Here is a 12,386-nt window from a genome sequence, read left to right on the forward strand (position 1 = left end):
AGATCACAGGAGAACGGGACTAGAGGTAATGTAAAGCACTAAAGAGGTAGGAGTTTCAAAGCCTTATTTACAGTTCTGTCGTGGTGTATTTCTATTGCATTGCATTGCCTTACATTGTAAAGACTTCCAAAACAGCACTTACTGTTTTTCTGCCTTGTCCCGGTCATCTAGGAAGAAGAGGGCTGTAGCCAGGAAGAACATCCCTCCCAAGACGATGACGAAGGGGCACAGCATGAGAGCGTACCCCAGGCTCAGGAACTGCCACAGGATCGACTCTGTGTAGCTCTGCTGAATGGCGTCCGAGATCTGCAGAGAAAGGCAGATCAACACAGGTGAAGGCACAGTAAAGAAGGCAAGGAGTTTCACACAGTGTCCTAGCAGCCCTCTAGTGAATGCTTGATCACTGAATCCCTGGGCAGGACACCGCTTGGCTGAGCTTTGTTCTGAACCCAGTCTTCCTAAGCAGAGGTTTTTATCATTTTCCTTCATTACCTCCCTGGGTCCTGTTAGAGTGCGCTTGTCAGCATGTTACCAAGGCATTTATTAATGTGTGGTCTATGTGGGTTAATGTTCTTTGAATTGCAGACTGTGTGCGAGTGTATATTCTACAGGCTGACCTAACGTTATAATATTCATAAAACAGACCTCTGTATGATGATAGCACTGCTGTCTGGTGAGCTGTGTGGATTTAAACATACTAAGATACAACAAAAGTTTTCAGATTAGCCCTTAGCAAACTATTCTTGAATACAATGGTTTTGTGCTAATAGTAGCAGCTGGTATGAGCCAGCGATGGATAGCACTTGTAATATAACAGTAGTATGCATTGAAATACAATGGCAATCCACCGCAGCGTGGGCCAGCCTCTATGCTGCCATTGCTGTTCATTCTGGGATCTGCAAAGGATACTTGATACTTCACTGGTATTATAATGGGATTTCATTGGTATTGTTTTGAGGGACTTGTCCCATTGTCCTCATTGCTTGTTTCGTTGGTCTTGTTAAAGATGGCTGGTTTGAAAAGCCCATCTTATTACATGCTTCATCTTCTACAGGTGGCCCAATCTGCCTGATTGATGACTCCCTTAAATTAGCAGCTACAAGGCGATGTCAGCGCTCCTGATGGGACCTGCCTGATGAATTACTCGGCTCCATTCTGCTGCGCTATTCTTATCCCAGGAAGCCTTTAATAATTGATTTTACTCTAAACACCCTTCTTCATCTAGGTGGGGGTGCAAGCTTGTATTTTTCTTCCCTGAGATTGGGAGATGTAAAGACAGTGATGATTTTCAATTCTGTGTTGAGATTCAGAAACGCTGATGGCGAGGAGATGAATAAAAAACGCATCGACTCTGTCTTTGAAAGCAGACAAGAATTCCTCCACTTGGGGTGATTATTGTGAAAACACACTTAAAACGTCAGTGTTTAAACTTAACACATCCCTTTGGCCTCGTACGCACAAGCTGCAATTAACTAGGCAACCATATTAAAAACCTGAACTCGCTGCGGCTGTTTCATTAGTGAAGTGAGTGCGCTCCCTCTTTAAACTAACAGCTGGACCAGCATTACACGACGTTCGTTAGGTTTGTGAGGTGGCAGCACGGAGGCTGTGTTTTCGTTTCTGCTTTTCGAAGAAAGTACAGTACGTAATCGATTGAGACCTCGCCAGGCTGTGCTCTTTTCTGCCAGCGGAGACGCTGTTTTGCTTTTTCTGCATTGCTAAACACATCGGCGACGACCTGCAGTACCGGGACGGTAGATCAAAACATTTTGCCGATCTTCCGACCAGATGGGAACGACTTGAGTGGTCTCCAAATGCGTGGATTGAAATGTAAGCCTTTGTCATTTACTGAGACATTTCCTGGAGTGCCAAAACACACAGATGAGACGTTCTGTATCGGTGAGAAAACAAGTTGCGGCAGCACTGTGTCGTTTGGGGATACGAATTGTCCCATACTGTTTTTATTTAAGTTGCAAAACTTAAACTTCTCTGAAGAAACTGTAACAGATCACAGCATTACTGCCAATGGAGACAAAATAGATTTACAATTCCACCAGCACACTGATACAGTATGTTACCATGGTGCATCAATGTATTACTAATATATTAGTATGTACTATTGTCATACCATTGGTATGTCAAAACATGGACATTTTACCACAGTGGCTCCCCATACTGTAGCTGCTACTATTGCATATACATTGTAATACACTGAAGATCATTTCAGTAAGAGATACATTTTACTCAGGAATATGAAACTCATTCCGGGAAGTCGTTAGCAGCATTCCTACTCGTCCTGAAGTATCACACGCGACATGCCTTGAAATAAACAGCTGAGGTGAATCTGGGGCTTGTATTGAAAGAACTCGTTTCCTGGTTTCCTTCTGGGACTCAACAATGCCCTGCTCCCTCCATGGGTTTGCAGAATGACAGACAGAGGAAATATAAACGGACACCTCATTCAAACCACCTAAACAATATGCGATCATCAGGTCTAAGAAATGGATTGAGACTGAGGTGAATGGCAATCACATGGCTTCAATGTGCGTTTATTGCTCATATCTAGTGCAGACAGGGTACTAGCGACATCTTGGAACTAGCCTGGTCTTTATGGGAATCACTTGATTCTTGTGTCATGTGAATCTTGTTAAACCGTTGATAGCTTATCCATAACTTTAAACATTCAATCGGAAGGATTATAGAAGAGCTGTCCTCTGATCCTGGTTTCAGCGCTGCACTTAAAGTACTGGCTGGGTTTAACTTTGTCAAGATAAATCCAGTTCCCTCGTCTTCATTACTGACTCATTTAAGCTCTGGGATTAGTCTAGTTGCTCTTCAGTGGATTCTGAAGTGGTGACCAGATTGGAAGACAGTATTGTAGGCACAGTCTCGCCAGGGCCTGGTCTATGAGGTGCTTACCAGTCCAATCAGGTAGGGGCTGCCTGCGTCTCCCAGGGCGTGAGAGGTGAAACTCTGCAGAGCCACGGCAGTGGCACGGCGAGTCGGGATCACGACATACTGCAGGGGAGGGAAACAGAGCACCAGTCAAGAAAGGAGAGTGTTGTTATTATTATTCTTTTAAACCTGTCTATCAGAGGAGACTGTTGCATTGCAACAACTTGCATACAAGAGTCTTTTGGTTGGTTGGTTGGGCACGCCATACATAGCAATACATACATATAGACACACAGAGAGGAAAACCATCTTAATGATCAGTAACAGCGACAACTAAGTGAAGATCTTAAAAAAGCCATCAGATACGTCAGTTATAAATGAATGTTGCTCCCGTCGTATATGGTTTTAATTGTGCCATTTGTGAAACTGAAACCCCACCTCGAAGCACACTGCCTGTTAAATCGTACGTGTTTTATTTGTTTCTGATTTATCGTTTTTACTCACCATTAAAATATCCGCCGTTATGGCCCAGTTTAAGAAGAGCAGCGTTTCACCAATAAATATACAAATCTGTTTAAAAACAAACAGAGAAACAAAAAAAATGAGCGAAAAGGTGTTCAAAATAAACATGCACGCTTATACAGTTTCCAGTTACAAACACTTCTTCTCACAGTTCTAGTAAACAAACTGGTAAAGCAGTATGGTGATTAATTGCTTTATTTTCCAAGCTAAACTCCAGTGCGTCAAAGACTTTGGAAGATATCTCAATTTCAAGTAGCCGTCTATGTGAGAAATTCCATCTAGATTTTGCATCTCTGCTTCCACTGCATTGGAATGACACTTGTTTTCAGCAAGTCTTTAATGTTATTTTTACAGGCCCGCTCCGATGACAAACCTGCCTCTCTTCACCACCACACACACAGCTGGCGCTGGCAGTAGGGCTTCATAAACACAGCTGTCTAATGGAGTGAGGAATTAGAATTACCCACTCCTCTGCCCTAACTCGGAGCCAACATCAAGAGACTTCACCTGAACACAGAATGGTATCCCAATGGTCAAACTTGTATCTTAGGATTCATCATTATCACAGCAATCACAAATATTATAGAAAAAAAAACCCTTCAGATTCCCTATTAAGCTGCTACTCCCGACCTCTTTGTGAGAGGATCTCTTGAGGATCGCGAATTAATCTTTCCTGGGAGCGGCCTTGACTCTCTCAATGTAAACACTGCTCTGTTGTGCGTATTCAGATCTGCAGCTGCAGGGGGAGGGCTGACAAGTGAAGGCTTCATGTTAATGCCAACAGACTCTGCTACTGATATAATTGATATTGTATCGCTGGTTTGCCGTGTTTATTAGTATGCTTTACCATACCTCATTATTCTTTACAGTGCTTACCTATGCTTTATCATGATTTCACTGTGCTTCATTACACTTTGCTGTGCTTTTACTATGGGACACTTTTATAAGGGATACCACTGCTGTCTATTAGTGATTTGCACAATTGGGGTTATGGTTTTGGGGGAGAAATCTAGTTAAAAAAAGTGTTAAAACAATGTTAAATCTTTAAACAATAACCTAGCTACAATGATGCTAAATTACTTGGTATATATAATATGCACGCTGTAACTGAAAGCATGTTCTGTGTTACTTACTATTGCCTTTGATCAATGACTGTTGCTTGTCTGTTCAAATAATGCTACTAAACATGCAGTATTTGTTAGGCTAGCTATACTGCCTGTCTGATCTGCAGTGTGCTTTGAGCCTGTGATGTTTAGGATCTCATTCTGCACCTCAAAGTTCCCTTCTTCTTTGATAGTTGCTGAATCTGGTTTGCTGGTGGCTTAGTGGATATAAAGAGATGAATGTTTAAGTCTGCTGTACATTCACTACACTTTTTTCCCATTTGCAATGCAGCTGGTGTCAAAAGAACACTCCTTTGGGAATATGCCCCTGCTTTATATACAGATATTGCACTTGAACCCAGAGAAAGAGGGAATGTCAAGGGTTCATATTTTTATGGTTGAATTATTTCATGTTCATGAGAACTCCCTTTTCTAAAAGTTTCCCAAAGTAAAAGCTTAGCAAAGTGTAATAAGCACAGTGAGGTATGGTACAGCATAGATAAGCACTGTAAAGAACAGTGAGGTATGGTAAAACATATTAATAAACATGGCAAACCATGGTAAACTATGGTAAATGCACAGTATAACCGTGGCAAAAGCATGAGAAAACTGCAAAAAATATTGTGAAAATTTAATAAGGGCATGCACAGCAGTTAAATGTGAGAGTCAGACTGTTTCCCTTTGCAGAGAAGTAAATGAGGTTTGCAAGTGTTTTTTTTTTTTGTTTCCCCCCCCAAGAACAATTGGAAACTGTTTAAATGCAAAGTGCTAGTGGCTTTACTCCGAGTGCCGTGCCAAACACAGCAGCGCCTGGCTGTGACCCGCCTCCTCACAAAGACTGTTTCAAAAGGGCCTCCTGTAAAAGCTGCTCCCTTCCTCCAGATAAAATGAAAGCAAACACAAACTTGCCAGCCTCTTCCACCTTAGTGATGAATTAGGAGCTTGTGTCAGGTGGCAGCTTCCGGCTGAAAGAATCCGGGGACTGCATGCTGAGGTGTGTGTGTGTGTGTGTGTGTGTGTGTGTGTGTGTGTGTGTGTGTGTGTGTGTGAATATACTGTTATTAGTTTCTAGAAATTACTCAATTAAACCTAATAAATTCAGCGACAAAGGTTTCAGCTAGAAGTCTTTTTCAATGTCTTCAATGAAGACATTGCATGCATATACAGTATAACCCTAATGCAGGGGTGGCCAAGCAAAATCTGCACATTTTTTTAGTGTTGACAATAATTGGTTCAGCTAAGTAATTGAGAACTCTGGTGGAACAAAAACCAGAAGACCCTGTGGTTCTCCAGGACCAGCGCTGGCCACAGCTGGACTAACAGAAAAAGAAAATCAATGAAAAAAAAGAAAAGCGAGGGAGACGATTGTTTCCAAGTACACTGAACATAATATCTAAAGAATTGTTATAAGGGAAGCATCAATTATATTACTGATTGAGGGAGTTCTGGAGTGCAATGGTAGCAGAATGAACAATGATCCAGTGCCACACTCTCTAGTATCGATATGGTACCACTGTATTGCCAGTGTCCATTGATTCATACCATTATGATTCTCTTAATCATTGATTATTCTACCAGTGGCTGCCATTTTCCATTGGTACAGAACCATGAAAATGCCACTGAGCATCCTTTAGTACTGTTATGAAACCCATTCTAATTATAGAGTAAGAGGAAATGCCCAACTGAAATGCCTTAACTGGTGAACTTGAAAAAGGGTACTAAATTAGTAAAGCAGAGTTTTCCTTTCACTTTGCCTGTCTAAAAATAAAGAGGCTTATATTTTGCGCAGGCAAAAAGCAAACACTGTGATTGCGACTCACGTAAGCGCCCACGATGCTCTTCTTCGCAGCGACGAAGATGAGGCAGATGAAGATGGCAGAGCCCAGCATGCTGACGGCACACACCAGGGGATCCGCGCGTTCCGTCTTGAGCCGACAGAGGCGCGTGGCGGCCGCCCCGATAATCACCCCCAGGAACCCCGTCACACAGGTGATCACTCCGAAGATCAGACTGTGATGGAGAAAGGGAAGAGATCAGGACCCGATGCCAGTGACATTCACACAAGCATAGCATACACTTTGAAATCCAGTCAGTAACAACCAATAACCTCACTTCAGTGGCAGTCAGTCTAATGTTTCTGTAAACCCCCTTATTCCCATTCATTCCTACATTCCTAGCCTTGATTTTTACATTTTCTGGAAATTATAGAAAAGGAGGAAAACGTTTCGACTGCTGTTGTATTACACGACAGCACAATCAGCAAACACAATGAAACTGGCTAATGGCGTGCACATGTAAAGGGTGTTCCTGGCATTCGTGTCTGCTCTAGATTAGTTGCACTAGAGACTGAATTCTCCTTCATTTCTTTTATTAGACTTCCTGTGGCTTCTGAATAACAAACCCTCTGCAATGGAATCTGCTGCAGAGGGCTGTGTTTCAAAACGCTTTGCTCCAGAAGATGGATGTAAATCAGAAGCCCACTCCCTCCTACCTGTCCTTGATGCTGCAGGGCTCCTGGTCGCAGGGCACCACACTCTTCTGCACCACCTGAGCTCTGAACAGGTACAGAGGGATCCACATGCCAAAGGCTCCCGTAGCGAAGGACACCGCTGCGGACGCCAGGGAGGAGAACACGTAGCTGCGGCTGTCAGGAGGAGGAGGAGGAGGGGGAGGTTACAGGAACGCTGAGCTCAGCAAACAGCAGACAACACAAAGCACATGCAGAACAAACACCTTTCATTAAAGAGCTCAAGCTCTAAAGTATCAAATCATTAAGACCAGTGTTGCTCAGGTGGGAGCTCCTGCACAAAACACAGGCCGGATGTAATATTTTATAGAGTGGGTGATTCATTAGCTCACCATGGTCTAAACTCCTCAATAATCTATACTAAGGAATGTTCATACAAAGTTTCATCACAATCAGAGCAGCGCACAGGGTGTGTACCACTGTCCTTGGTCTGGGGTATATATTATTGAGCCAGTGAAAACTGGTGTGTCTTCATGTGGTCCAAGTTACATTTTCCCTGATATCCCCTGGGAAGGAAGTTCTACAGATTTTTTTATGCAATCAGGGTTGGCATTCCAGAGCATCCTTCTCTATAGCCTCGCTGTACTGTCACTCCAGAGCACCCCTCTCTATAGCCTCGCTGTACTGTCACTCCAGAGCATCCTTCTCTATAGCCTCGCTGTACTGTCACTCCAGAGCATCCTTCTCTATAGCCTCGCTGTACTGTCACTCCAGAGCATCCTTCTCTATAGCCTCGCTGTACTGTCACTCCAGAGCATCCTTCTCTATAGCCTCGCTGTACTGTCACTCCAGAGCATCCTTCTCTATAGCCTCGCTGTACTGTCACTCCAGAGCATCCTTCTCTATAGCCTCGCTGTACTGTCACTCCAGAGCATCCTTCTCTATAGCCTCGCTGTACTGTCACTCCAGAGCATCCTTCTCTATAGCCTCGCTGTACTGTCACTCCAGAGCATCCTTCTCTATAGCCTCGCTGTACTGTCACTCCAGAGCATCCTTCTCTATAGCCTCACTGAGGCCGGAGCCTCCATTCCAATGAGCCCTACGTACTTTTTAGCCAGCGCTCTCATGTCACAGATCCAGGGCGTCCTGGCCTTCAGCCTCCCCCCGAGCTGGTCTGCGCTGCCCCGCTTGGGCTCCGGGACGAAGAGGAAGATGAGGGTCCCAGCTGTCATCCCCAGCACTGGAGACACCTGCAGAAACACAATGCAGTACAGTGACTGGACGCATCCAGAACTGATCAACACTCAATACTGCTGTAATTGAATTTATTACATTTCTTTTAGACCAGTGGTCTTTTTACAGTGTGTGTGTCTGCGGTCCCATATGCTCTATTTCTTTTTAGTACAGTTACTGAGAGAACTACAAGCATGAACGACTGCTTCCTTAATAGCCCAACCCTCTGCCATTGTGCACCTTAAGTAGAATATAGACCCTTTCCAATGAGCCATGCTGTCCTTCACCAGTCAGGAGGGTTTTAAGAAGCGTAATGCATGGTAAGCCCTCATTCACCTCTTCAAAGATTGACATAGGTGCTATACTGTAGATTCTATATACACAGTACCACATCAGGGACTGGCATGTGAAAGTTCATTCTAATAGGTAATGTTGGAGTCCCTATCAATATTGCACAGGTCATGTATTTGTTTTTTCTTAAATAACTTACTTTGGGTTAATTTAAATCTATGATAAGCAATATCTGGAGCCCGAATGTTACAACGATATCTTACAACAGATGTTTGGTTCTGTGGTGTGATTTGATGAAAAGCAATTGATAGAAAAACATCCTAGCTCTTTAAAAGCTATTCTGCAAGCTGTGCTCATCCCTCAGGGGCTGCAGTATAATCATTTTGGTGTTATTATCTTTTATGATCCAGACACTGCGTTTATCTGCAAGGGGAGATTTTCATCAGAAGCCAGGAGAACACTCATTTAACTAAAAGCGATTCTACCTGTCAAATGGAATCAAGCTGAAAATGGATTACATCTCGGGCAAGCTTCTCAGGGGCGCTCTGAAGATCGCAACACAGTTGTACTTGGCCTTTGCTGATATTATATTTATACAGGTTATTGCTGTCAATCTACTTGCTGCATGCAGTCAGGTCAGGTGGAGCTAACTTGACCCTCCTTCGTTAATGCCATCTTGCCTACAAGTTTCCATGACCTGCCAGTGTGTGAAAGGTATTACCGACTCATAACTTGTTCAACTAGATTGTTTTTAATTAGCATTAATCTTGGACTAGCTAACAGTACCTTAAGTAAAAAAGTCTAAGATTAGTTCTAATCAGGGTCTATGGAATTAGTCATGTCTTTATAGGGCTTGGGAATGAGTCACCCGAGTAACACCCTTCAAGTCTAGTTTTGAAAAGGAAAGAGGTCTTGGTGCATTATAACTGTAACCATTCCAATGCCTTGCTGTATGAGTTAGGCTTTTTCAAGTGAAAGTCCCCCTGCTTTGAAAGGATTCCTAATTAAAAGGTGGGAGGTAATGAAGAGTCTCGCAAGGTCTCTGTAGAAGATCTCTCTCCTTGCTGGCCCCTCCCAAGTTTACCAGGGCCCATTAGGGTTAATAGAAGGAAGCTGAGCGTCTTGGCTCAAGAGAAACAGGCGGAAAATGAAACAGATTGTTTTTTCCTCAAAGCAGGATGTCACTGGTGAAACCTGTGCTTGATAGCTGAGGCTTTAAAAATGATTCAATACCTTTTCTCAGCGATATCGACGTCAAACAGCCGTCTCAATTGTCCTTGTTTGAGTTTGTATCGAATGGAAATGATGTCATACTAAGCTTTCTTGTTTATTTGATCTTAATTGATTAAAAAAACAATCTAATGTAAAATACAAGCTGATTCCCATCACGCTCAAGATCAGAGTGGTCAGAAAGACCCTATACGATAATGTGACTAAGTTTCTTAGAAGTTATATGTAATTATGTATTGAGGTACGTGTGTTTTATTTTCACCCCCTGTTTGAATACCGAATAGCCTGGCTGATCCTGGTTTCACTACCTTTTCATCCAATTCAGTCCAACTGCATGGAGGTAACTGGCTGAATGTGTAGACCAGTCTGAGAGCCCCACAGGACAGCGCTCCTGAGAAAGTGCCTTAGCCAGTATTTTATGCCATGTTACAGCCAGTCTATAATATCTATCTGTTATGAAATCTGCATTGTTGTCTAATGTTACTTAAATACAGCAGTATTCACAAAGTATGCAACTAAGATAGGTTGGACCTGCAGTTGACATATATATTAGCCAATCGGTTTTAAGTCATAATTGAAGGATGTAGCCAATCACAGCGCAGGCTAGACACCATGTGATTTGCCCAACCGGAATCGTTGTGGTTGTGAGCATGGATAAGATGGTGATAGAATAAAAGACTGTGCAGATGCAAGAATAGAACAGACTATTAGAGCATTCATCAACAAAAGTAGTTTAGAACAGAGGCCTCCTAGTCCTTTAGCTTGAGACTCACTGCTCTACAGTATTTAACAGACAGTCAATGAAAGAGCTTACCCTCAATGCCCAGTGCCAGTCCCCAGCTGCATGCTTAGCACTCGAGCCCAGGATGTAGCCCAGCCCACTGGAAGAGAGACAAGAGAGAGAGAGAGTATTCAAATCCAAAATGACATGCAATAAAGATTAATCTCAGGGCCAGTACATTCAACGAGGCACTGCACTGCAGTCACGATCACATGTATTGCAGTGTCTGTGCTCCACTGCTGCACAATGCATTGGTCTGCACAGCTCAATCAGGCCTGGAATGATCTTCACTGGCTGTCTGCAGATATAGCTGCAGGAGGTCACCCAATTTGCTATGCATAATCCAGAGACACCAACAATCATTCAGGCAGTTTCCCTTAGCTTCATTATGCATAGTTTTCTAGTTACCCATCTATATATTATAGGTAAGTTACCTTTATTAAGCTGTAGCCACCTTCTGTAAGTATTGCTAACTCCTTTTGGTGGCCATCGCTAATACAGAAACATGCCTGAAAAACAGCTGGAGAGTTTACTTAATTGGCACTAATTAGTATAACTGGTTTATATATTGGTTAAAATATGCTTTAGTTTATTATAGGATAGCAAGTGTAGGAAGAGATTCATACAAGGTTCTTGGCATGTTAATGACCAGTTCCGAAAGCCCACCTGTGATACAAAGACCACATTTGGGTGGTCCCTAGAGGGGTCGTTATAAGCCGTTTGGATTGTACACCTTTCAGTAGCTCAGCAGAGGGGCAAAGGGGGTATAGGGGGTCAGGCAGGCCTCTCCCAGCCCCATCCCCAGTCAGCCTCCGTTATGTATTCTATGACAGCTGGGGATTCCACAGTACAGTACAGGGCCGCCAGATTGGGGAAGGGGAGGGAGGCTGATGAGAATTAAGATGACAGCCCAGCTGCTCCCGCATCTGAATTGTGACCAGCACATTCCAAGAATCTGTGCTGATCTCAACCCTCGCCTAGGCCTAGAATGAGTGATGACCCTTCTTCAATACATTCAAAAACCCTGCTGTGTATTTCTATTGAAAACACCAACATCAATCCATTTAAAGGGAGCTTGGCCTCCACTGCCATTTGAATGCGGTTGTTTGTTTGTTGTTTGTAATCATTCTGAGTGCTTCTGGCGCCCATTCATTTGCCTCTGCGTGTCTAAGAGATTGCTTGGAGAATGCAGGAAAAAGCCAAAAACAAACTTGTGAGATTTTGACTACCAGATTTCCACTGAAAAACAGGGGAAAAATGTGTATTCAGTTAATTGAAGCTGTAGCACTTGTGAAACAGTTAAAATAAGTACTGTATAGAATTACACAATCTGATATAATAACTATATATAATATATAATATATATATATATATATATATATATATATATATATATATATATATATATATATATATATATATATATATATATATATATTTCAATCAGTTATATAAAGGGCTGTGTGACAGAGAGAGCCCTGTCACTGGTTCTTGCACGGATGTGTGAAGCTGGGACAAGGAGCAGGAGACGCGCTGCTAGGCAACCAATTGAGAGGTGGGCTCGCCCGGCGCTGATCTGATCGGGGGGTCTGGATTGGCTGGGGGGCGTGCCCGGGGAGGCTGTGTGCAGCTCAAAAGGCGCCTGTGCCATAGCTCGTGGCGACTGTACCACCATGCTATCCAGGAATTCTACTGGCTTGGCAGCAAACCTGCACATCTTCGTGACCCTGCAGCCTCGGGCACAAATGGAACGACCTAATCACTCCATAGCTGCATTTTGAGAACAGATGAAACAAAGTGGTGTTTTTGAATTCTTCCTTAAACTGTCATCCCCCCAAAGAAATATGCTGTAAAAACAGTAACT

General features: G+C 43.1%; 1 protein-coding gene across 2 annotated transcripts in view; it reads right to left on the reverse strand.

The window, feature by feature from the left end:
- spns2 (spinster homolog 2 (Drosophila)) overlaps positions 1 to 12,386 on the reverse strand; it is a 65,911-nt gene that overhangs the window by 10,432 nt on the left and 43,093 nt on the right. For both annotated transcript variants that reach the window (XM_041240983.1, XM_041240982.1), the window contains exons 5-11: positions 10,556 to 10,622; positions 8,095 to 8,237; positions 7,012 to 7,164; positions 6,341 to 6,530; positions 3,400 to 3,465; positions 2,920 to 3,018; positions 143 to 306 (exon numbers count right to left, since the gene is read on the reverse strand). In XM_041240983.1, coding sequence (XP_041096917.1) covers positions 143 to 306; positions 2,920 to 3,018; positions 3,400 to 3,465; positions 6,341 to 6,530; positions 7,012 to 7,164; positions 8,095 to 8,237; positions 10,556 to 10,622 — 882 coding nt within the window. The remainder of the gene's footprint in view (positions 1 to 142; positions 307 to 2,919; positions 3,019 to 3,399; positions 3,466 to 6,340; positions 6,531 to 7,011; positions 7,165 to 8,094; positions 8,238 to 10,555; positions 10,623 to 12,386) is intronic.

This window comes from Polyodon spathula, unplaced genomic scaffold (assembly GCF_017654505.1).
Source record: "Polyodon spathula isolate WHYD16114869_AA unplaced genomic scaffold, ASM1765450v1 scaffolds_732, whole genome shotgun sequence".
Lineage (NCBI taxonomy): Eukaryota > Metazoa > Chordata > Actinopteri > Acipenseriformes > Polyodontidae > Polyodon > Polyodon spathula.